Source organism: Glycine soja, chromosome 11 (genome assembly GCF_004193775.1).
Source record: "Glycine soja cultivar W05 chromosome 11, ASM419377v2, whole genome shotgun sequence".
Lineage (NCBI taxonomy): Eukaryota > Viridiplantae > Streptophyta > Magnoliopsida > Fabales > Fabaceae > Glycine > Glycine soja.
Window position 1 is genome coordinate 16,977,299 of NC_041012.1, and position 24,205 is coordinate 17,001,503.

At 32.9% G+C, this 24,205-nt stretch overlaps 3 protein-coding genes and 1 pseudogene across 3 annotated transcripts; 3 read left to right on the plus strand and 1 right to left on the minus strand.

The window, feature by feature from the left end:
* Positions 1-489: 489 nt before the first annotated feature.
* On the minus strand, positions 490-2,822 carry LOC114374247 (xyloglucan endotransglucosylase/hydrolase protein 31-like). The gene is made up of 4 exons (XM_028331869.1): positions 2,508-2,822; positions 2,193-2,293; positions 1,865-2,082; positions 490-1,250 (listed from the first exon to the last, which is right to left on the minus strand). Exons 1-4 carry the CDS (start codon positions 2,734-2,736, stop codon positions 890-892), a joined length of 909 nt encoding a protein of 302 aa, XP_028187670.1. The 5' UTR covers positions 2,737-2,822; the 3' UTR covers positions 490-889.
* Positions 2,823-10,873: 8,051 nt separating this feature from the next.
* Positions 10,874-14,853, plus strand: LOC114374884 (annotated as a pseudogene).
* A 6,824-nt stretch (positions 14,854-21,677) lies between these two features.
* On the plus strand, positions 21,678-22,834 carry LOC114372980 (serine carboxypeptidase-like 49). The gene is made up of 5 exons (XM_028330542.1): positions 21,678-21,746; positions 21,956-22,106; positions 22,205-22,293; positions 22,388-22,495; positions 22,721-22,834. Exons 1-5 carry the CDS (start codon positions 21,678-21,680, stop codon positions 22,832-22,834), a joined length of 531 nt encoding a protein of 176 aa, XP_028186343.1.
* A 48-nt stretch (positions 22,835-22,882) lies between these two features.
* On the plus strand, positions 22,883-23,956 carry LOC114372981. Its single transcript, XM_028330543.1, has one exon. The coding sequence runs from the start codon at positions 22,883-22,885 to the stop codon at positions 23,954-23,956; it is 1,074 nt and encodes a 357-aa protein (XP_028186344.1).
* Positions 23,957-24,205: the final 249 nt, after the last annotated feature.

The following is a 24,205-nucleotide window of genomic DNA, read 5'->3' on the forward strand; positions in this document are numbered from 1 at the left end:
TCCCTTAAGTGCTGGGTGTACCAGCAATAATGCTGACTGCACCTAGCATCAGCCTATACAAATTTATGATCATCCCTTGACATGGGTAATAGCACATTTGAATTTGGACTTGCTTGGAAAATTCTTTATAAATTGGTTATAGGATTTTTTAAAAAAAACTAAAATTAATAATGTATAAGTTAGTTTGTAAAAACTCTTATATTAAATTCTTCAAAAACTTATTTTTTAATTTATGCATAAATTATTTTAACTTAAAAATGAATTTATTTTTTCCTTTTTATTTGTTTATTAATAAATACTTCCTTAGAAATTTATCTAAGCATATCCTTTATCTAATCCAATGACAGTGCAAAGACAACAATAACTAATATAAATATTATCGTGGTCCAAAGTGAGCCACCAAAGTCCAGCAGAAAGTTCTTTCTAAGGGGTTTTGCTTTTAAGGGAGCATGTCCTTTCTCTCAATGTCACTTTTCACACCCATACACGTATGAGGAAAGCATCTGAATCAATTTATTTGAACAGTATTATAGGACCCAAACAATACTACAACACAAATTACATAAACAACAAAAACATTCCAATCATTGGAGTGGCTTGAACGGGGGCTTGGACGCTCAACTACTCTTGCAATTATACTTAGCAAATGGGTCCATCACAAAAACCACCACCACCACCACCTGAATAAACAAAACCATTTTACAATTCAAATATGCAAAGTGTATAGGGTAACTTGGAATTGAGACACACCAACATGATAGCTTAATTGGTTTCACATTTTTCACATCTCGAATGTGATCTTCAGAAACTAATAATTATATCTTTCACATCTTAGACGTAATTATTTTCTTCTCAACGAATTTCCAAACAGGCGTGAACTAGATAGACCCTAACACTCTGGGATAAATGTGTGGTCTCTCCTAGGGTCATGGCAATAATTGTAGACCATGTAGTTGTTTTGGACCCATTGCATTGCCCTAAACTGCTGAGGGCTTAGACTACCAAAGCCAGATGGCGAGAAAGAAGGTGGCTTGCATGAGGCAGAGCTTTCACTAGTGCAACCTTGAAGTTTGAAGTTTTTATACCTACCAACGAAGGGTTGGTAATTGTAATTAGCTTTGTATTTTCCATCCTCTGTTGCCCAAGAAGATGCATCCCATATTGACCCATACACATACATTGGCCTTGAGGGGTATGTGGCATCACTTTTCCTAGGATACCTCCTTATGGGGACATCATCCACAAAAAATCTGCACATATTATTTCCATTATAAGACAAAGTAGTAAGCAACATACAATAATCAAGTTCCTCAAGCAAGACTCTATATATCACAATCATGTGAGTAGCCAGCGCGCGTGAAAATTCCTTGTCATCATTTCATAATGCCCTATGAATGAAAATTGCTATATCTATGATTCATCTCTATTGATATAGATTCATAAAAAGTTAGAAGGCCTATTAGACGGGATCATATTGTAAAATAATCGTAAAACAATATCATCTTTTCAACTTAATAATTGGGAGGAAACGTAAGCAATTCTGACTAGATAGTGGTTAAGCCACACACATAAAAGCATAATTCACATATGTTGAAATTGGGCTTTAGAGTATAAATTTTTTACCCTATTGGCTAATTAAAAATTATCATACTTTTAAAGTAGCTATGGAAAAAAGTCAACATTTTTACTAGGTGACAATTCATGATTAGACACTTCTTTTAAGTTAGATTCTTGGAGGGGTAGTGCAAATTTCATATGTGTCACTAATATAGGCATGGCTATGTACGCGTGGACGAATAAATTCATAATTAAGGAAGTTGAAAATTGGTCAAGTTATGAGCATGAGAGTGCATGAAAACATTACATTATCTCATTCGGTTTCCATAGAATGCCATAATTGTGAAAATCCTGTGTTGGGTCAAACCAAAGATGAAACTTCATCTCCCTTCCAATAATATTCCCATCTCCACTTCCTCTTATGTATACATTTGTCTGCAAGACATATGGTTTATCTGGAGTGGTGCCAAGGAACTCAATGTCAATTTCATCATGGTTTCCGGGGTGGTCCTGGTTGTTTGAAAGCTGCAATTCATAAAAAAAATCAGAAAAAAGGTGATTAAAATTTGCACTTGAAAGAAGAGATTCAATTTTCAACATTATCTGAAGTTGTAGAGTAATTCACTAATTCTCACATATAATGATGTAATGACTCCTGCAGTGTAACCAGGTTGAAGCTTAATGGCAGCACCAAAGTAACCAGATCGATAAGAGTGAAGTGACTTGAATCCACTTCCTGTGTTACAACAAAAATGTCTAAGTAAGAGTATGCTACAAAGTTGTAACAGTGAAGAATGGAGTGTTTACAAATGACTAAGTGCTTGTTTGGATGCCAATTGCGAGAGCTCAGAAGTACTTTTACTTCTAAAGTGGTAAATTCTTCTTTCTTTATTTTCCCAACTTTTGTCCAAAGAATCTTAAGTGGTGAATTTAAGGGAAAATTGGAATACCTGAGTTAGAGTCAAGCCAGATTGTCAATGAGCCCTGGTCTAGTCTCTGATGCTGAGATCCCCAGAGGTTTCTAAACCCTTGATAAAAACTAACAGGACTAATTTTAGAACTAGGATAGTAGCCAGGTGAAGGTGGTCCCTGAGCACTACTAGAACAAATCACACATGAGAGTACAAGAAGGGAGAGAATAGGAGCCATACGGAGGAAAGAGGATAGTGATGATGGCATTGTAGTGAACAGAATCACTCTGCTACAATGCTGGGTGGGGCAGAAGATTTTAGGTTTAGTTGATGCTGCTTATGAAAGAGTATGGCTACAGAGGTTGATATATATAAAGGGTTTCAAGGCCCTACTGTACCAAAAAGGTTATAAGTTAGTTGATTGGGGAGTTACACATGAGGACAAAATGTTGTCACTTTTGTGGTAAACAATAGGGGGGAAAATGTTCTAGTTGTGGTGTGGGCTTTTTTCCTTGTAATTTCTTCAAGGGAGGGAACTTCCTTTTCAAGTGAATACCTGTTTGATATAAACTTGTAAATTGTTATAGTTTGACATGGTGACATGGAGGAGGAATGACTTTGTTATAGTGTTTCCTTAATGACATTGACATTCATTTAGTTACCTCTGAGGAGGTCACATAGAAGGAAGGGATAACTTTAGATATGTATGGTTCACCTTACTACCAAATTACAAAACATCACAATTGAACACTAGGACAAGGTATATATTGAATTAAAAAACATGGGCAACTAGTATATCATCATGTTCTCTTTGGGAAATGTGATGGGAAAGGATAACTTAGTAATGAATGATAACTCTATTATGGTACTTTCTCACTGTTGCAGTCAATTTCTTCTTGCTACTATACTATCAAGGTTGTTAACTTGTTATTATTATGATATTATTATTAATTAATTTAGCCTGATACAAAAATGAGAAGCAGTTTTGAATGCTGGTTGTAGAAGTAGTTTGACATGCTCCCTATGCAACTTAGTGTCACAATTAGCGGTCAGTGAATCAGTGATAGTAATTTGAGATTACAAGACTTCCAAAATACCCCAAAAGCAAGTTAAACATTTTAAATTTTAGAAACTGGTTCTTTTCACATGACTTGAATTAATCATATTCTATAGAAGGCTTATAATCTAAATGGGTCAACATAGTCTGTGATATGCTATAGAGTGCCACAATTAGCGGTCAGTGATAGCAATTTAGTAGTATTATAAGACTTCCAAGAGATACCCAGTTAGCAAAGTAAAGCATTTAAATTTTAGAAACTGATTCTCCTTGTGTGACTTGAATTTATCACATACTATTGAGGGGTTTATAAATTACAATTACTGGGTCAACATTGGGCAACTTGAGTGGAACTTATAACCACCAAAACTGATTTAACACTTTGCATGTTTTGACTATTTTGAGCTAGAGAATATCAATCTGAAGCACGTTCACTTCATGGTCACATTTTAATTCAACAACTTCATTGTTGTGTCTGCAATATCAGCTACCTAAGAGGTTTCTATCTAATTCTAACCAACCATGCTATATTAAATTTTGCATATATTTTTTTAAAACTGCTCTAGGTCTTCTGCTGATCTAAAAAAGAAACCATGAAATCTCAACTACTAGATATAGAAATTGTACAACTTGGTCGTTACTTCAAAGAAAACCTGCATCAAAGTAGTTATCAAAATATGGAGGTTATGTGAATACATAATTGAAAACGACCAGTGTTATAGTTTAAGTGCGTTGACAAACTGCCATATAGTGCCATTTTTTAATCCTAGTCTGTCGGCAATTTCTCTCAAGGCTGAAAATTTTCACTAAATTTTAGCTCTTAAATTGAGGAAGACTGCTCTATCACAGGAAGCACATCCTTATTTTAAAGTACATAATTTTTTAGTACAATTTCAAGTACATAAGTTGAATGAACAAATAGATTGTTCACATTTTTCAAGAAGAGCACATAGATAGATGGCTATACAATCGGGTCTAAACTCTCAAGCCTTTTAGGAAACATCTGAAAAATTATTATGGTGCATGATATTTTTGTCTCTAAATGTATAAATGGATGACATTTTAGTTTTTTAAAAAGTCAAAATAAAATTTTTTAATTTAGTCTAGATGTGTAAAAAATATAAAATATATTATATCGTACAAATTGATTCATGAATTTTATAATTTAATATCAAATTGATTTTAAAACATTATATCTTAATGACAAAATGATTTATAAAAATTTATTAAAATGATATAATTATCATACTTTGAATGATTAAATTATACATTCAAGATGAAAATAGTCATTTATCCTAAAAATTATTAGACCATAGAGTATATCATTCAATTTTTTTTTTTTTTTTTGATAGAGTATAACATCCAAGTTGTAACTAGTATATTAGCCTAATGAATGCAAATTAACCTATAGCTATGAGTTTACGGATAAATGCATATGCCTTTTTATTTTGAAGAATAGAGAACAATTCAGCCACGCAAGTTCTTGTCCATATTATCATCTACAAGTAAATGCGTCTGCCATATGTTTCGCTGCACTGTTTCCATGATTTAAGGTTATGGTGCAAAATAATTGTCAATCCATCCCCTGCATGGAAACGTATTCCAATTATGAAAAGACTAGTCGCTCTAATATGAAGATGCCATATCTAATCTAATTTAAAAGAAAGCTAATTACATTTGTTCAACTAACTGATTAATTTTTATTTTTTTTACATAATTTAGATATTAATTTTGCCGGCAATGACTTCTAGAAATATTTTTTTAAAAAAAAATTGAAATAAACTATTTGCATGAGTTAGACCCTTTTGTAGACTCTGCTAAAGAGATGAGACAAACGTGTTTATTGGATCATTGTTGGGAGCCCGTGGCGTGCACCCTATGAATTTAGAGCAAAATATTAATCCTTATGGTCATAAAACTAGCAGCTCTCTGCAAATTTTCCTAGCACGTTCTTCTGTCTCATAAACCAACCAAATAGTCTACTACTACTAAACATGTGGGAGCATTTATATTTATAGAACAAGTGTAAATAATTTTAAGGACCACGCTTGTGTCAGAAATCTAAATTATAAGAGTTTGATATAGTCACTCTCATGTTGGAAAAGTAGGAAAAGTTTTTTCTTCTTAAATAGGGTTATTACATTTTCACTCTATTGGATTGGTTAGTCCAAATCAAAACTCTCGTGTTAAAATCTTGTACAAATTGTGAGTTGGAAAAGTTTTTTCTTCTTAAATAGGGTTATATTTCACTCTATCGGATTGGTTAGTCAAAATCAAAACTCTGAAACTGAAAAAAAAAACTACCTAGTATAAATTAATGAAATTATGTAGAATCTAGAACGAACTCCTTCTTGGGCTTTCTAGATATAGTTTAGTTAATTATCATAAAATAGTAGTACTTTCTGTTAATTTATGTCTTAATCTTCCGTAACTGAAATAGAATAGCTGCTAAAATTCAAAGACATAGGGACCCAAATAATTAAATTCGGTCTACATCCGCCACCTCCCATTGTGAATAGAGAGTACTTATTGTCATGAAAGCTTTCAACACCACAACTCTTTGGACTTTGGTGGAGTCTTGTCTTACAAATAGTTTATTTTCAATTCAGGGTATCTCGTGATAATCAATTATATGTGTTTCAAGTGGAAATTCTATTACTATGTTAAAGAATTAAATATGCTGCTAATTAACCCATTACCCATGTGAAGTTTTCTTCCAACTGAAATGTATATAAAAAAATGTTACCTTTTTCCGCACACATTTATGTATTTATAATGTAAAAATGTTAAACAAAAACTAAACTCATTTTTTAGTTGTTTACTATATTGAAATTGTAATACTATGATAACAATGAAATATTTATTTTTTCATAGCCTTTTGGGTTTTCCTTCTTTGATGACTATATATGATATCGAAGAGGCGACACAATAAGGAGTGTTGTATCTGCAAAGATCTTTATTTTGTCTGTTATCATATTCATATATATACAGGACAGAAGCAAAGAATGGAAAACATGCCTAGGCCGATAGGCAGGATAATTTCGATTTTGAGTTTTCATTCAATATTTGCTCTGGAATTAAATGAAAAGAAAAAAAAAAAGGATTCTTTTGACTTCGAGTAAACTTTTGTTAAAGCAATTGCATGTGTTTCTGACCTTTTAATATTCTTTTTCTAGAAATGGTTCTAAATAACTAACATATGGCTCTTTTTATGGCGACCTCATAATTGATAATATAGAAATGATCATATATATATATATATATATATATAATGAATTAATATTAAATGTTAAATTTACAAAATGACATATTTAATAAATTTCTTATTTATAGATATTAAAATTTGCTAACCTAATCGTTAAATTATATTACATATCATGTTCGAATAGTGTTAAACATCACATTTAGACTCGTGTTTAAATCCCATGGAAGGAGGTAGAAATTTAACTTTTCCTAGTTAAAAAAAAATACTACACTAAAACTACCACGTTACTCTTTTATAAGATTCTTTAATGTGATAATATTAAAGTTTTGGTAAAAATATTACTTAATTTTTTATTCTTAAGAAACTTATATAAGTATTTTTTTCATTAGCAAACAAATATATTTTACTTATTTTCAGGCATGAAAAAGCTTTCTTTATATATACCAAACACTTCCAAAGATTTTTTTTAATGATAATCAATTTCTTTTTTCAAGTATTCCAATCAAAAGTTAGAGATTAATCTCTTGAGATGTAGAAATTCTTTTTAAAAAATAACTTTTTTCAATAGATATTTTTCATTCATATATATATATATATATATATATATATATATGAAAATCGAACCCTTAATGATATATGCTTAAAAGAGTATTATGTATCAACCATATCAAACCCACTAGAGTTGGTCTAATGACGGGTGAAATTGATGTATATAATTGATCCTCATTATGCACAAAAAAATGTGTCAATTATTTCTCTTTAGATTTTATATAGAAACGTTATATTATTATATATAATATTTTTTTATAACATTATAATTTTTTTCATATTTCTATGTTATATTAATTATCTTCTCACATTTTTTGAACTTGTTACATATCTCTGATGCGGATTTTGACTAAGCTTCGAGATATTCTCTATTCATAGTTTTCATTCGAACTACACTGGAAATCAATGGAGAGTGAACTAGGTATTTGCAAAGACATTCTAATGTTTAAATCCGTGAGGATTTGAGGTAAATGTCATAAATATAGACATGGCACTTCTAATAATGACCTAGGTTAGGATATTTTAATGTGGGTTAAGGTAGATTATATAGGCCCAAGACTCTTCTTGGGAGGTCTTTACTTGTTTGAGAGTTTCTGTTATCAATTTAATCCACTAAAGTATTTTTTTATATTCCAAAGTATGTTGAATTTGCCTTACAACTACTAGATCACCTATTATAGGCTTCTCAATTACTCTCAGAAGCCTTTAGGTGTACGTGTATTCCTGGCCAAAATATACCAACTCTTATGAATTAGGCCAGCATTTATCCAATATATAACATCTTTCTTTTCTCTTATTATTGTGCAACTTTTGGTGAAAAAAAATCATATAATTACAGTATTTCTGTACAATGGACTCTTCTCTCATTTTCTTAAATACCTTTTAACTCAAATTAAACAAACTCATTCTAGATTCCTAGATACTAGCAACATTATGCTTCACATGAAAGCCTTTTAGGCTCGAAACATTAATTTTTAACATAACAGGAAGAGCATGGTACACAAGCATATAAAGCAGAGTATAGGAGAGTAACCCAACAAAAGATACATGCTGCACTCGCTAAACACCATAGTCGTGTACATTACCACGTTAAGTGGAATTTTTGTATCAACATAACAATATTACGCTCCCTAATGCATTATATTCTGCTTAAGTTTTAGAGGTTTCGCGATAGTGTTGAGTCAAAGAATAATAATAACAATTATTGCAGAAATAGATTAAATACATGTGGGGCCTTTGATTATCATGGTCCCGTGCTATTATTCAAATTTTAAACCATAGATATCGGGTACGAATTAGTTATGCAAATAAAATACATCTTTGCTTCCTACCTAAAGTAATATATCCCACCATTTGAATATGTATCATTGTGGAGTTTTCCATTGGACTTTTCAGAATCTCGCTTGTCAAATTATTACATTGCTTTCACCCAATCTTTTGTTGAGATTTGTGACTACAATCAACGACATGATAATATGATATGAATCCATGAACGCTAATATGTCCAGAATAATATATTGATTAATATATATACTTTCAGGTTGCAGCACCAATAATTATGCAACAGTGTAATGCTGATATGCTATGGAGATGAATTATGAATAGCATAGCATTCATTAAAACCATAGGCAAATTGTCAACATAGAGTGATCAAATTCCAAACGCTTTGTGTCATGTAGAATTTCTTGTCTTTTGCTATAGACAATTGATAACGCCCCTTTGTCTCATACACATCGTAAGCTACTCTACCGACAGTGTTGATTGTGCCATTGCACCCAATGCAAGACTACCCTTTGGCTTTATATGAGGTTTTGTTAATTATATCCCTTTCTCATCCAAACCTCAATTTGAATTGAAAGAGCTTTGTCCTGTTTTCATTAGGTACTCTATAATAAATAAGTGGAGTTTTTTCTTCTTTCATTTTTATTATTGTAGTGGTAAAGTCCTTTTTGTTTATTATTCTGCTGATGCAATAAGAATCTCTGAAAGCTTGAGAGTTTGATTACAAGCAAAGGACAAGAATGTACAAAATAGATTAGTGGAATCAATGCTTTAGAATTAACCGAAGTGTTTGGTACACATCTCATCTCATATATATATATAGAATCCTTCACTCCCCCTTAAGTTTTTCTTTTTGTCAACAATTCCCCCCTTAATTAAGCTGATGTATGAAGATTTACAATACCCAACTTATAAAAAAAAAATGAATTCAAGTCTACTACCCACATTTGAGTGGACACACTATTTATAACTCCTTCATGATGCGTTGGCCTTAATAATGCTGACTTTTGGCATTGTTGATGCTATACAAAGTAAGTCTCAAGCACCAAAGTTTGAAAGAATTGACACTATTTAGACTACACTAAGCCTAAACCACAACGAAACAATAAAATATCATTAGATTTATATGAATTTTAGTACAACAATACACTAAATCTATTCCTATATATCTTAGTTTGTCTCAATTTTATTAAAAAATATACGATTTGATCAAAATTTTTTAGGGGTAAGAGGATGAGCTTTCTTGATACATATGTAAATCATGTTGTCAATTTCAAGATGTAGATACTCTTTAGCTAGGAACATTTGGGATCAAATTAATTTAGTTTTGAGGAGATTAAAAATATATTATACGCAAAAATATATTCTATCAAATCCTTATTATTTTTTAATTTATCGATTCTAAATTTAAATTTGATTTAGAATGATTTTTTTATTGTAATTATTAGACCAATTCTTAGTTTTTGTCAGAGATATTTTTAACTAAACACCAAAAAAGATATTTTTATGTTTTCAGTTTGGGACTAAGTAAGGAGGTAGTAAGTGAACATGAGTGGGCCGAGCCCTTTTCTACCCACACTTTACAATTGCATTCTTAAATCCACCTTCGTTTCAAGCTAGGATGAAAAATTTGATTCCTAGTTTCAAGATTGATTTTTCTGGAATTCACCAAAAAAAAACTTTGCTTTTTCTTGTAATATCACATACTTTTTTTCCTTCAAATAAATCATGTCTAATGAGTATTTTAAATTATATAATATATAGAAATAAAGTTTAAGAATATTAGAAAGTAAGAAATTTAAGAATATAAGGTATTTTTATTTACACAGTTCCCATTCTTCTAAGCACATTGAATTTCAATCCTACTCACGGAGGTCATGGGTTCAAAATGATAGAAAATCATTTTTTTTAGTTATTAAAAATTAAAAATAAATTAAATAAAATATTTTTTAAAATTACATTTTTTTTGAATGAATTAAAAAATTAAATTATAAAAATAGATTAAAAATTAAATTTTTAATTAATAAAAAAATATATTATTTATTTACACACTCTTTTCCACTCATTCAAATAATAAATAAAATTTATTTTATTTCTTATTTCTACCCATTCAAATTCTAAAAAATATATAGTTTCTATTCTATTTTTTTTTAATTTTTTTTTCATTTCTCTCCTCTTTATTTTTTTTCTTATCCAAACAAAACATAAAAAGAAGTCTTGCTTGCTTCAAAATTAAATAAAAAAAATTAACCATATTGTGTTTAAACTTTTTCCTTTTTTTTTTTTCAAAAAATAATAATCTATGAATAACACATTTTCTGGAATACGCATGAAAGGGTAAAAAGAGTGAGATGGTGCCACGGTGATGCGTGGGTGTTATTCATGGAATCGAATAATCGTCTTTCATAGATTTTGCCAAAAAGATCAAATTTTGAAGCAATTGTTTTTGTGGGCAACATTCATTCTTTCTGATCCCTTGAAAAATCAATTTTGGGTTTTGGGATCAATCGGAAATGGAGAAGGTGATGAACATTCTGAAGCCGAAGCCAAACCCGCAGCAACTATTGAGGGATTGGCAGCGCAGGCTTCGCCAACAGTGTCGCAACATTGAGCGCCAAATTCGCGGTACTCCTCTCTCTCAAAACCCTAATTTTAATTCTCTTTTTTATGTTTAGTTTTGGTTATGCTTGATTTTGTGTTTATGGGTTTCTATTAGATATACAGAGAGAAGAAAAAAAATGTGCAGAAGGCGATTAGAGAAGCAGCAAAGAGGAATGACATGGGCTCCGCAAAGGTTTGCTTTTTAGCTTTGTTTTTTTGTGACTTGGTAATTTGTTTATTTTCTATTGATTTACTATTGTTAGTGCCAGTGATATTTTTTAATTTCTCAATTTTTTGGGTAGTGTCAGGATTGAGAAATGTGTGTCAAGGTGATCACCATCTAAAATGTGTTTCTTGAAATAACTTCCTTAGTTGTGACTTGTGAGCAGAGTTGGGTCCTAAATAGGGGTGTTCAAAAAATCCTATTATATAAAACCAATCCATAACCAACCATATTCAAACCACTTTAAATCCATTTTAGTGGATTGGTTGTACATCCAAATCCAGTTTTTTGAATTTTAAATCCAATCCAATTATTTGGATATGGATTGGATGTTATTGGATTTTCAAATTTTATAGCATTCCTCCAAAAACAACCTTGGTCAAGGTCGGCCAAAAGCAGTCTTGGTCAAGGTCGGCTGAACATAGTCCTGGGATATTATTTGCCTAAATGCCAGGAAGAAGATTTAATGGCGTCTTCAGGTGTATGAAATACATTTTCATCTTGTTTGTTGCACTTAGGTGTGTAAGATGTTATTTGCCTTTGGTTGGGATATTTTTTGTAAGTGGGACTTGTTAGGACTAGTCATTCAATAAACTAAAAATTTGTGCTAGTGTATGACCTTTTAGGAGGTGATTTGTTTTAGCTGTTGTGTTTCCAAGGTTAAAAGCATAAGGTCAGTATTTTGAGAAACATTTCTCCTTAATGTGATACTGTGCAATTTGTAGGCACTTACTAAGGAACTTGTGAGATCTAGGAAAACGGTGAACCGTCTTTATGAAAATAAAGCACAAATGAATTCAATATCAATGCACCTTGGAGAGAGTGTTGGTAGGTTTTTCCATGTTTTATTAGCCTTAAGATAATTTTGCCTTGTTAACAAATAAGGACTCTCTAAGTTAGTTACCTGTGCTTGATACCAGGTTTTTGATAATTATTCCTTAGCCAAAGAACTTTAGTTTTCTTTAGTCCTTCTTATTAACTGAATGGTGTGGGTAACTTTGTCAACATAATTGAATTTGTTGATGATCAATATTTTGGTTGAGGAAAATGAACACTTGTGTCTTTAGTTTTTTGGGTAAAGAGGATATAATTACTGGGATGTTAATCTGGTGTGCAACATGTACATGAGTTTGAAGTTTTGTCTTGTGACTTATGAGTCATTTAGAACAACCTGCATGGCAGTGAAAGTCACAATTTTTATTGTGGGAGCACAATCTTACTCATAAGATTGTATGATTTTACATTTTTTTGCACCATAAGTGAACCTGATCCAATTCTGACTTGATTTTGTGTGATCAGTGAGTTTCTCATGAAATCTTTGAAATTGAATGATCTTACCAAGTTTGCAGAAACCAACCCATGTTTGTTGAAGGCCTGTTACATTAAAATCCTAGAGCCTTTCATTTTGGCTAGCCTCATTTTGGCACATTCTGGGTTCTGCTCCTTCCGGAATCAACTCATTGGAGGGTTTCTTTATGTCTCTGCTTGGTGTTTGTTTGCTTCTGGATTTACAGGGGTTTAACACAACTACTGATCCTTGTTCTTCATTTTTTGTTTGTTTGATTCTGGTCGAGACCCTACTTCTGCTTGGGACCTTGGGACTTCTTTTGTGTATTTGTTGAGTTTTATGTGTTGTTAAAGAACTTGTCTTTTATATTTGGAATTGTTAAGTTGTGATTTTTAGTTTTATGCATTCAGTTTAAGTTTCCTTAAATTTAGTAATGATTTCCACGATTTATGATATTTCTCCCCCTCCTCCTGATCTTAGGAAGGATATCAAATTTTTACTACTTTGCATGGCATTGCATGATGCTCCCTGCAGTCCTAATCCACAGGAAAAATGTGTTTTTGGTAGTGTCAGTAGGGATGCACAATCTTGTGCATAGAATTGGTGGAATCAGATGATCCCACCATGCGTGCACAGGAAAAGACTATTTAATGTTAAAAAGAAAGAACCAACTTGTCTGAGTGTTGTGCTGTTTGACTACTTTTGCCTCTATTTTTGCACTCTGTTTTGACTTTTCTGACTTCTGCGTTCTTAGTGTTTTATTTGTTACTGAAGTTTGTCTATGTTATATTTGAATTGAAATTGTAATTTTGAGGTGGTTGTTGTCTTTGTATGTATATGAATTTAATTTTATAATTTAAGTAGGATCTTACAATCTGAGTTGCTATCTAACGTTTTATGTGTTCCACTTGCCATCTCTCCTCATCCTAGGTAAGATATTCATTTTGACTACCTTGATTACTTCAGCTAGAAACTCCAGAATTTACAAATAAACTAGAAAAATCAACAACTATAATCTATGCCCACTGGGTGGAGTTGGCTACATGGATGAAATGACACCGTAATATCATATTGTAAATAATGTCTATGGATAAACCATTTAAATTTATGGAAACTTAAACCATTTAAATTGTTTTGTCCAATAATGTCATATATGTGATATTCTCACTGTACCTGTTCTGTTTACTATAAATAGTTATAGATTAACCAGTTTTTGTCTTAGATGTGAACTCTTTTGCAATTAGTCATCGAGTTGGATTTGTGTTAATAGAATTTTGTTCTTTGAGAATTAACAACTTTTGTTGTTTTTGCAGCAATTGCTCGTACGGTGGGACATCTATCAAAGAGTGCTGAGGTCATGAAACTTGTCAACAACCTCACGAAAGCTCCTGAAATGGCTGTGGCAATGCAAGAGTTCAGCAAAGAAATGACAAAGGTATGCCCGCAATCCTTTTAATGCCGCATAAGAATACCACTTTTTCAATCTTGTCTCCCCTCTCTGTGGTTAGAGAAGATAGTTTCATTGGTAGTTATGAGGAATGTTGTCTCTTCCAGGCAGGAGTTATCGAGGAGATAGTAAATGATGCCGTTGACACAGCACTAGATTCTGAGGACATAGAAGATGAGATAGAAGAAGTCGATAAAGTTCTGACCACAATAGCTGGCGAGACAGCCACACTACTTCCTGAAGCTGTGAGGAAAGAAAGGGTGAAGCAACCTGCTCAAAGTGTTGGAGCCGCAGAGGTATGTGCAGTTTGTTCATTTTCCTTATAAACATGGCTCTTTCTTGCCTCATTTAACACCAGTTATTGAATACATTATTATTTGCAGGAAGAGGCTATTGCTGAGGGTGTTGATGATGAAGAAGAAATGGAAGAAATAAGGGCCAGACTTGCTAAAGTTAGATCATGAACAAGTTTCTAATCTCGCAGCCTCCATCTTGTACCTTGGTAATGTTACAAGAGAGAGATGTTGAAAAGTTTGTAACCTATTTGTCATATCTATATTGAAAATGACAGATAATACCAATGGGAAAGATAATATTGGAATGGGCATGTTGTATGTAAATTACACGAAGTTATTGAAAGTGTCAAGTGTGTCAAGCTATTGTTTCTCTTTTTAATTTTGTCAGTAAGATAATAAGCGCAAAGTAACTTCATCCATGGTTGGGGATTTCTTGCATGGCATCTGGTTCTATGCAAAAGTTAGTTAATTTTCTTTTTTATTTCTTGATGAACTTTTTCAATCCAAATCTTAATAGATCCACCTGTATGAGATTTCCGTTAATAAATTAATGAGCAACTTATGAAACATGTGCTTTTGAAGAATTCTTGATATTCTTGAGGGCTTGGATATGGCGTACAAATCACTTGACTCCTACTTAAGATTTTAGAATTCTTAACCTGCACATGTTTTTCTGCGTAGTTTTTTTTTTTCATTCAAAATCTTGCATAAAAGGGTTGTTGTCAAATACTAGTAACATCTTACTAATTCTAGATCTTGACCCATTGAGTTGCTAGGGGGCATATTTAAATGAATATAGAGCGTAATTTGAAGTTGACAAAAGAACCCTAAAGAAACACAACAATTTGATGTACACGATGAAAAAAATAGGAAAAAAGAAACGTAAAAGATGTGAGATCTCCGCTTCCCCGTTGAGGACCAGCAATCCAACATATTTTGGTAACTAAATGTTAATCATTAGTTTTTATTACCAAAAAAATTCGAATTCATAATTTTTTCTTTTAGTTTCTCCTTTCATTACCTAATCAATCTTATAATTTCTATCACCATGTCTAGGTATTCACATCCACACACGTTCCTAATTGATCTACCATGACTTCAACATAGTCACACTTATTTGTTCATCCCGCTGTATTTTCAATGGTAATGTGATTTTGTTTATGTCCAAATGATAATGTGATTGAATTAGGTGATAACCAACATTATGAGACGCACGTGTGATTGAATTTGGGTAACAACATAATGTCATCTCATTATTTTCCTTTAAGAATATGAACACAATTCTCTAATAATAATACCATAGGCTTGCTTCCTTTTTAAATTGAAAAATAAAATGTCTACTTTCTTTTGCAAGGAAATTCACATGGGTAACTTATAGCATACACAAGCATGAAAATAATGGGTATTTTTACTTGTTAATTTAAACAATATTCCTTCTAATTTTCATTTTTCCTACTTTCCCCCTTTTGTTGGCATGTTGATTGTGAATGTGATAAGTTTATGACATTCTTGGTCCGAAAGTGTCACTCTTAAAAGAAAAGTCTAGTTACCTGTTAGTCCTTTTCCAAGCAATAGCAAAACAGCTAGCGGCAAATTGAAACCAGAGCATGAAAGTCGCTATGCAAGTCCCTCTCATAGTTCCCATATTTTGTTAACAACTAATTCTTGCATGATTCAGAGTGTAACTAATTCTTATTGATTCTTATATAAGAGGTAACATTGCAACGCACATTTGGAATGGGGATTACAATTCCTTTGTACTTACATGAAATACTTATTAGTAAATTAAAAAGAAGTATCTTGAAAAATAACAAAAAGAAGAAGAAGCATATAACTACTTAAAAAGAAGGTACATACAAAAATTAGTAATATGAAGCATATTTCTACTTGCAAAAAAGAAGGTACGTACAAAAATTATTTTTCTTTAAAGTTTGAGTGCTGGAATTTGTTATATAATAATTAAATAACATCATTGTAAGATAGTAATTTTGAAATATTTGTTGTCATAATACTTTTTTTTAATTAATTACACAATATATAATGCATAGTTTTAGTAATTTTTATAGACAATATATCAAAACTAGATTCATTATATATTCAAATAACATAAAAGAAATAGCTAAATTCAATTGATTTTATATCACTGAATTCTAATTATCTCCTTATAGAATAATTTGAATGAATTAAATATATATTTAATTAATTTAAAGATTTTAAAATATATATTTTTAATTAAAATATACATTAAAACATGTTTAATTAACGAAATCACCCTTCATTTACACAATGTCAAAACATTACTTATTGTATATGCATAAACACTGTTTCTCATTGTAAAAAATAAATAAATACTGTTTCTCTTCACAAATAAATGCTAAATTTGTTGTTAGTAGTATATAAAAGATTAAGAATAACAATGCTAGTTAATTTTTAGTTTTTTTATTAGTTGGAAAATTTGTTTCACTACTAAGTAAACAAATATTTTTAATAGTTTTCAGTATTTTTTGAAATACTATTTAAAAGAGTATTTTTTAAAATGTTACCTTATAATTTTTTTATATTTTTTTTTCTTTTATCCTCAATATATTTATCAAATTTCCTGATTAGTCTTTTTAAATAAATCGTGATTATATTATTTTTGTATTATTTTACAATTTTCAATTATTTTAATATCTAATTTTGTTGAATCCTTATAATTTAATATGCTGTTTTTAGTTTTCAAGTAGATTTTTTAGCTTCTAGCTAATTTTTATAGATAATTTTATCGAACATAAAAGTCTTACACTATTTCTAATATAACTTACATAATCGCTGAGTATGATTGATTAATTAAATGTTTTTTTCTTGCTTTTGCCTGTATTGATTAATATAATATAACTGTTAAAAAGAATAATGACATACAAGTTTTAGAGAGAATGTTCTTTTTCTTAATCTTTAAAAATACAACTACTGCAGTTACAAAGTTACAATATATAGACTACTGCAGCTACAATATATTTAAAATGACTCCACATAACTACTCCATATAACTACTTCACATAACTCCTATTTACAAGAAACTACCACTAACTTCTTAACTTCTATTAACTTCTATTCACATCAACATTCCCTCCCTTAAACTAAAAAGAAAAACAAACATTTAGTTTATAACTGACGCATCAACCATTCCCAACATACTCCGTAATTTCAAGAATTGTTCTAACTTAAGAGGTTTTGTCATTATGTCTGCAACTTGTTCTTGAGAATTACAGTAACTCAACTCCACAATTTTGTCTCTGGTCAAATCTCTAAGAAAATGAAACCTTATATCAATATGTTTGCTTCTGCCATGAAAAACAGAATTCTTTGATAGCTGTATAGTAGAATTATTGTCACATTGAATCAAAGTACTATTTTCCTCCTTATGACCAAGTTTCTCTAAAACTCTTCTCAACCAAATACATTGACTGGCACAAAACGCAGCAGCTATGTACTCAGCCTCAGTAGTAGACAATGTCACTGTAGGCTGTTTTTTAGAAGACCATGAAACTGCTCCAGAACCAAGTAAGAATGCAAAGCCAGAAGTGCTCCTACGATCATCCAAATCACCAGCAAAATCACTGTCGGTGTAAGCCACCAAATTTGTGCAACCATTCTTTTTGTAGAAAATTCCAAGCTCAGTTGTACCTTTCAAATACCTTAATATTCTTTTTGCTGCAAGCCAATGAGATTCAATTGGGCAAGACATGAATCTACTAATAAGACTCACTCCATACATCAAATCAGGTCGAGTTGCAGTCAAGTACATCAGACTGCCAACCACCTGTTTGAACAAAGTTTCATCAACTTTGGTTCCTGCTTCATCCTTTGACAATTTCGTGCCTGGAACAATAGGATTCTTCACTAGATTGCTTTTATCCATTCCAAACCTTCCTAGAATTTCATGAGCATACTTTCTTTGACACACAAAAATCCCATCTAAACTTTGTATTACTTCAATCCCGAGAAAATATCTCATCCTCCCCAAATCAGTCATGTCAAATTCCAACATCATGGAATTCTTAAAATCATCATACATACTTTTATCATTTCCAGTATATATTAAATCATCAACATAAAGACTTACTATTAAAATTTTACCTACTTCCTTCGACTTTGTGAACAGTGTGTGTTCACATAAACACCTTTCAAAGCCTTCTCGAACAAAGTAAGCCTCTATCTTGCTATACCGCGCCCTTGGTGCTTGCTTCAAGCCATACAATGCCTTTCTTAGCTTGTAAACTTTACCTTCTTCACCTTTCTTCTCATATCCCAATGGTTGTTGCACAAAGATTTCTTCATTGAGTTCACCGTGAAGAAATGCACTCTTTACATCTAGTTGAAAAACATCCCAATTGTTTTGTGCTGCCAAAGCAAGTATTAATCGAATGGTGTCAAGTCTAGCAACTGGAGCAAAAACTTCAGTATAATTAACTCCATATTGTTGTGCATACCCCTTCGCCACTAGCCTTGCTTTGTACTTGTCTACCTCTCCTTTCTCATTAAGTTTGGTTTTGAAAACCCACTTAACTCCAATTGGCTTCACCCTTTTCGGTAGAATAGTTAACTCCCAAGTCTTGTTCTTTTCTATTGACTATCTCTGCCATCATTGCATCCCTCCACTTCTTACTCTTGACAGCTTGTTCAAATGTAAGTGGGTCATCTTCAGTGAGCATTATCATAGCATTCAGACCATCTTCATCTGACAAACCTTCACCTGTTACATAGTCTATTGCCCAAGATGGTGGTCCTCTTACCCTCCCTTCATTCAAAATTGGTGAATCATTTTCAGTTGATTCACTAGAAGAAACACCAGTTTTACTTGAGTTTCTTGTATCAACATCACTGCCTTCTCCTTCAATGTTACCTTCTTCTTCATTGTTTTCTATTCCTTCTTCCATGTTATTCTCATCACCATCATCGTTCCACTTTAAAACATCTGATCTGAATTCTTCATTGCTTTTGCCCCAATTCCAGCATTCATCTTCTTGAAAAATCACATCCTTGCTAATGATGATTTTCTTGGAAACTGGATCATATAATCTGTATGCCTTTGATTCATCACTTACTCCCAAGAAAATACACTTCTTGCTTTTTTCATCTAATTTGCTTCTCTTCTGGTCTGGGACATGTGCATGAGCTACACACCCAAAAACTCGAAAATAATCAACCATTGGCTTCACATTGCTCCATGCCTCTTCTGGAGTTTTGTTCTGCACAGCCACAGTAGGACATCTATTGAGGATATGCACACTCCATTTAACAGCTTCGGGCCAAAACATTTTAGGAACCTGCTTCTCCGCTAACATAGAACGCACCATGTTCATTATCGTTCTATTTTTCCTCTCTGCAACTCCGTTTTGTTGAGGAGTATAGGCTGCAGTCAATTGTCTACTAATGCCTTGATTTTTGCAAAATTCTACAAACTCATTTGAGGTAAATTCACCACCTCTATCTGTTCTCAAAGAAGCAATATATGCACCAATCTCCTTTTCAACATGAGCTTTAAAATTTCTAAACATGGAAAAAGCTTCTGATTTTTCATGTAAGAAATAAATCCAAGTTTTACGAGTGAAATCATCAATAAAACTTAGGATGTACCTCTTGTTGCTATTTGATTCTGGTTTAATAGGCCCGCATATGTCTGCATGCACAAGTTGTAACTTGTTTGATGCTCTCCATAAACTCTTCTTAGGCATAGAGTTTCTGTGTTGCTTTCCAGTTAAACATTCTATGCATATCTTCTTTGGAATCTTGACTGAAGGCAACCCAATTACCATCTTTTTATCAAAAAGTGTCCTCAATCCGTTATAGCCTAAGTGACCAAAGCGGAAATGCCAAAGATGAGATTCATTTTCTGATACAATTTGGAAACACGAGGAAGCTTTTGGTATCATGGTAGCCAACACAGAAAACATTTTATTTCCACTCATATCTGACTGCATAATTAATCCTTTCTCAGAATGATATACCCTACACTTCCCATGTTGAATCAAAATAGTTAAGCCTTTTTCTTGAAGTTGCCCTATGCTCAATAGATTATTCTTAAGTTCAGGAACATAATAGACACCAGAAATTGCCTGAGTAAATCCATTCACTTGCATACGAATGATACCTTTTCCCACAACAGCCATTCTGGTATTATTGCCAAGTTTTACAGTTTGGCTAAAGCTTTCATCCAGTTCTGAGAACCACTCCTTGTTTCCAGTCATATGATTGCTGCAAACAGAGTCAAGGAACCACACTTCTTCCATTTTGTCTTGCTCCAATTCAACATAAGACATTAATAACAATTCTTCATCTTTTTCCTTCTCTAATTCAACATAATTGGCATTTTTCTCCCAATCAGGACATTCATATTGATAGTGTCCTAACTTGTGACATTTGAAACATTCAATAACAGCTTTATTGAATGATTGTCTTCCCTTTCCTCGACCTCTTCTGAATGAACCATTACCTCTACCTCTACCTCTTCCTTTACTTGCTTTGTCTTCATGGGAGATCTTCAGAACCTGCTCTTCTTCTCCACGACTTCTCATCCTCTGCTCATGAACAAGAAAACTACTTTGCAACTCATCAATAGTCATCACGTCTAAGTTGTTGGATTCTTCAATTGAGCATACCACATAATCAAATTTTGAGATCATTGATCTCAAAATCTTTGCAGTAATGACTGTTTCACTCATACTTTCACCATGAGCCTTCATTTTGTTGGCTATGGTTAAAGTACGAGAAAAATATGCATTCACTGTTTCTCCTTCCTTCATTTGAAGAATCTCAAAATCTTTGCCTAAAGCTTGCAGTTGAGCCCTTTTGACCCTGGTTGAACCTTAGAATTTTTGCTTCATTGAATCCCATATATTTTTTGCCGTGTCCCTCTTGAGGATTGTTTCAAGGACTTCACGATCTATTGCCTGGAAAAGGTAATTCTTTACCTTTAAGTCCTTCCACTTCTGCTCCTCGATCAATTTGCATTGTGCCTCCGTAGGCTCTATTCCATCTGCCACCATCAATATCCCATTCTCAATGAGATCCCAATATTCTTTGGAGCGGAGAAAATTCTCCATCAACATTGCCCAATGATCATAATGACCATTAAACCTTGGAATTGCAGGCTGCACGAAACTGCTACTCCCACCTTCTGTCATTCTTCTCAACTCGTTCTACTCGAAAGAAAGAAAAACTACAGTTTCTTTCTTGACTCACACTCACTGTTTTCCTCACACACTCACTGTTTTCCTCACATGCACTCAATATCAGGCCCCTACAATGGAGCTCTGATACCAATTGTTAAAAAGAAAAATGACATACAAGTTTTAGAGAGAATGCTCTTTTTCTTAATCTTCAAAAATACAACTACTGCAGTTACAAAGTTACAATATATAGACTACTGCAGTTACAATATATTTAAAATGACTCCACATAACTACTCCATATAACTACTTCACATAACTCCTATTTACAAGAAACTACCACTAACTTCTTAACTTCTATTAACTTCTATTCACATCAACAATAACAGGGTTTTGCTATTGGTAATGGGTTAACAAATCCTGCAATTCAACACCCAGAATACCCAGACTTTGCATTAGACAACAAAATAATTACAAAAGCTCAACATGATGATATCATCAAGTCAATCCCAGGCTGTGAAGAAGCCACAAAAAATTGCGGTACAAGTTCTTTTTCTCTTTATCACTCACGCACATCCCTTTTTACCAATGTATTATATTGTTTCTCTTTGTGATATTGTTTGTGTTTGATTCTTCAGAATCTAAAGGTGGACAAAGTTGCGAGACTGCATTAAATGTTTGTCAAGGCATATTCGATAGTATCTTGTCTATAGCCGGAGATATTAATGTAAGTAATCATATGAAATAACAGTATCTTCTATTTTTGCTACTCAAGTTCAGTTTGCTTACTGCATTCTTTCTCCTGATAATGCTAATTGCAGTACTACGACATCAGAAAGAAGTGTGTGGGACAATTGTGTTATGACTTCAACAACGTGGAGAAGTTGTTAAACCTGCATAAAGTGAAAAGAGCTTTATTAGAGAAAGGGGTAATTCTGTCTTTATTGATATAAGTAGGGGAATAAGTGTAATTTCACAATAAGGGAAGCATTTTTTTTATGAGATAAACACTTTTCCATTTTTGCAAAATACGCAATTTTCGTTATTCTATTTTTCTTCCATCTCTTTCTTGCTCATCTTCTCCATTTTTCTTGGTGAGTTTCTTGGTGAGTTTGTGTGTGTGATTCAAGTTTTCACTGCTTGATGTGTGCTAGATTAATGTTCTAGATCCAACATTTTGGTATCCAGAGCCTAATCGAGCCTGGGATCGGGAAACACGAGTGAAATCAGTGAGGTTTCAATTTGCAATTTGGGAAACACGAGTGTGAGTGAGTGTTCTTCATCGATTCAGTGAATTGAACACGAATTGAGTGAAAATGAAGTTGAGCACAAATGGAGGAAATGTCCCTGCGCAATTGCTGGTTCTTGATGGAAAAAATTGGGAGCGGTGGCATATTCAAATGAAGGCGTTGTTTGAATTTCAAGACGTGATGGGGGTAGTGAAGAATGGCGTAGCAGCGGAACCAGCAGAACTCGCTACTGAGGTGGTGAGGAATGCATACAAGGATAGCAAGAAGAAGAATGCGAAGGCAATATTCTTTCTGCATCAGAGTGTAGATGATGCGAATTTCAATCTGATCTCGAAGGCGACCTCAGCGAAGCAGGCCTGGGATAAACTTGAGAAATGTTATGCTGGTGGAGATCGAATCAAGAAGGTGAAACTTCAAGTGTTGCAGCGACAGTTTGACTCAATGACGATGGAAGAGAATGAGAAGATTGCTGACTTCTTTGCACGAGTAAAGGTAGTCACCAATCAGATGGCTACACAAGGTGAGACTCTAACTGATGGAAAATTTTGTGAGAAAATTACTCGATCTCTGCTGGAAAAATATGATTATATAGTATGTGCAATTGAGGAATCCAAGGAAATAAGTGAAATGAGTTTAGAAGAATTGCAAAGTTCACTAGAAGCTAGAGAACTTAGATTGCTAGAGAGAAATAAGAAGAAAATTGTTGAACAAGCCTTATTGGCTCAATCTAGTAACAAGAATCCTGGCGACAGTAACAGAGGAAGAAGTGGTTTTAGAGGAAGAGGTCATGGTAGGAACAATAAAGGAAGAAGTGGCTATGTTTCTAGTAGTGGAAGAGGCCAGAATAATGTTGAAAATAAACCTGATCAGTCGCAGAGAGGCAGGGGCAGAGGCTACTATCGAGGTGGTAGCAATGGCAGAGGAAGAGGTGGTAGGAAAATGTTTGATAAACAGAACATCCAATGTTATAATTGTGATAGGTGGGGACACTTTGCAGATGAGTGTTATGCGAAGAAGGATTCCCTAGGTGATGAGGCAAATCTTGCCAAAGGTGATGATGAAGAAAATGAGCTAGTGATGCTCATGGTGACTACTGCAGATCAAGTATGCACCATTGATGAATGGTACCTTGACACATGATGTTCTACACATATGACTGGTCATAAAGAATGGCTTGTCAACTTTGATGCAAGCAAGAAAAATAGAATCAAGTTTACTGATGGTAGAGCTATGCTAGCAGAAGGAGTTGGAAATGTGATGATCAAGATGCCGAATGGTACACAGTATTGCATATCAGGTGTATTTTATGTACCTGGACTAGAGAGCAATTTGCTCAGTCTAGGACAATTAGTGGAGAAAGGCCATAAGGTGATTATGGAAGATAAAAAA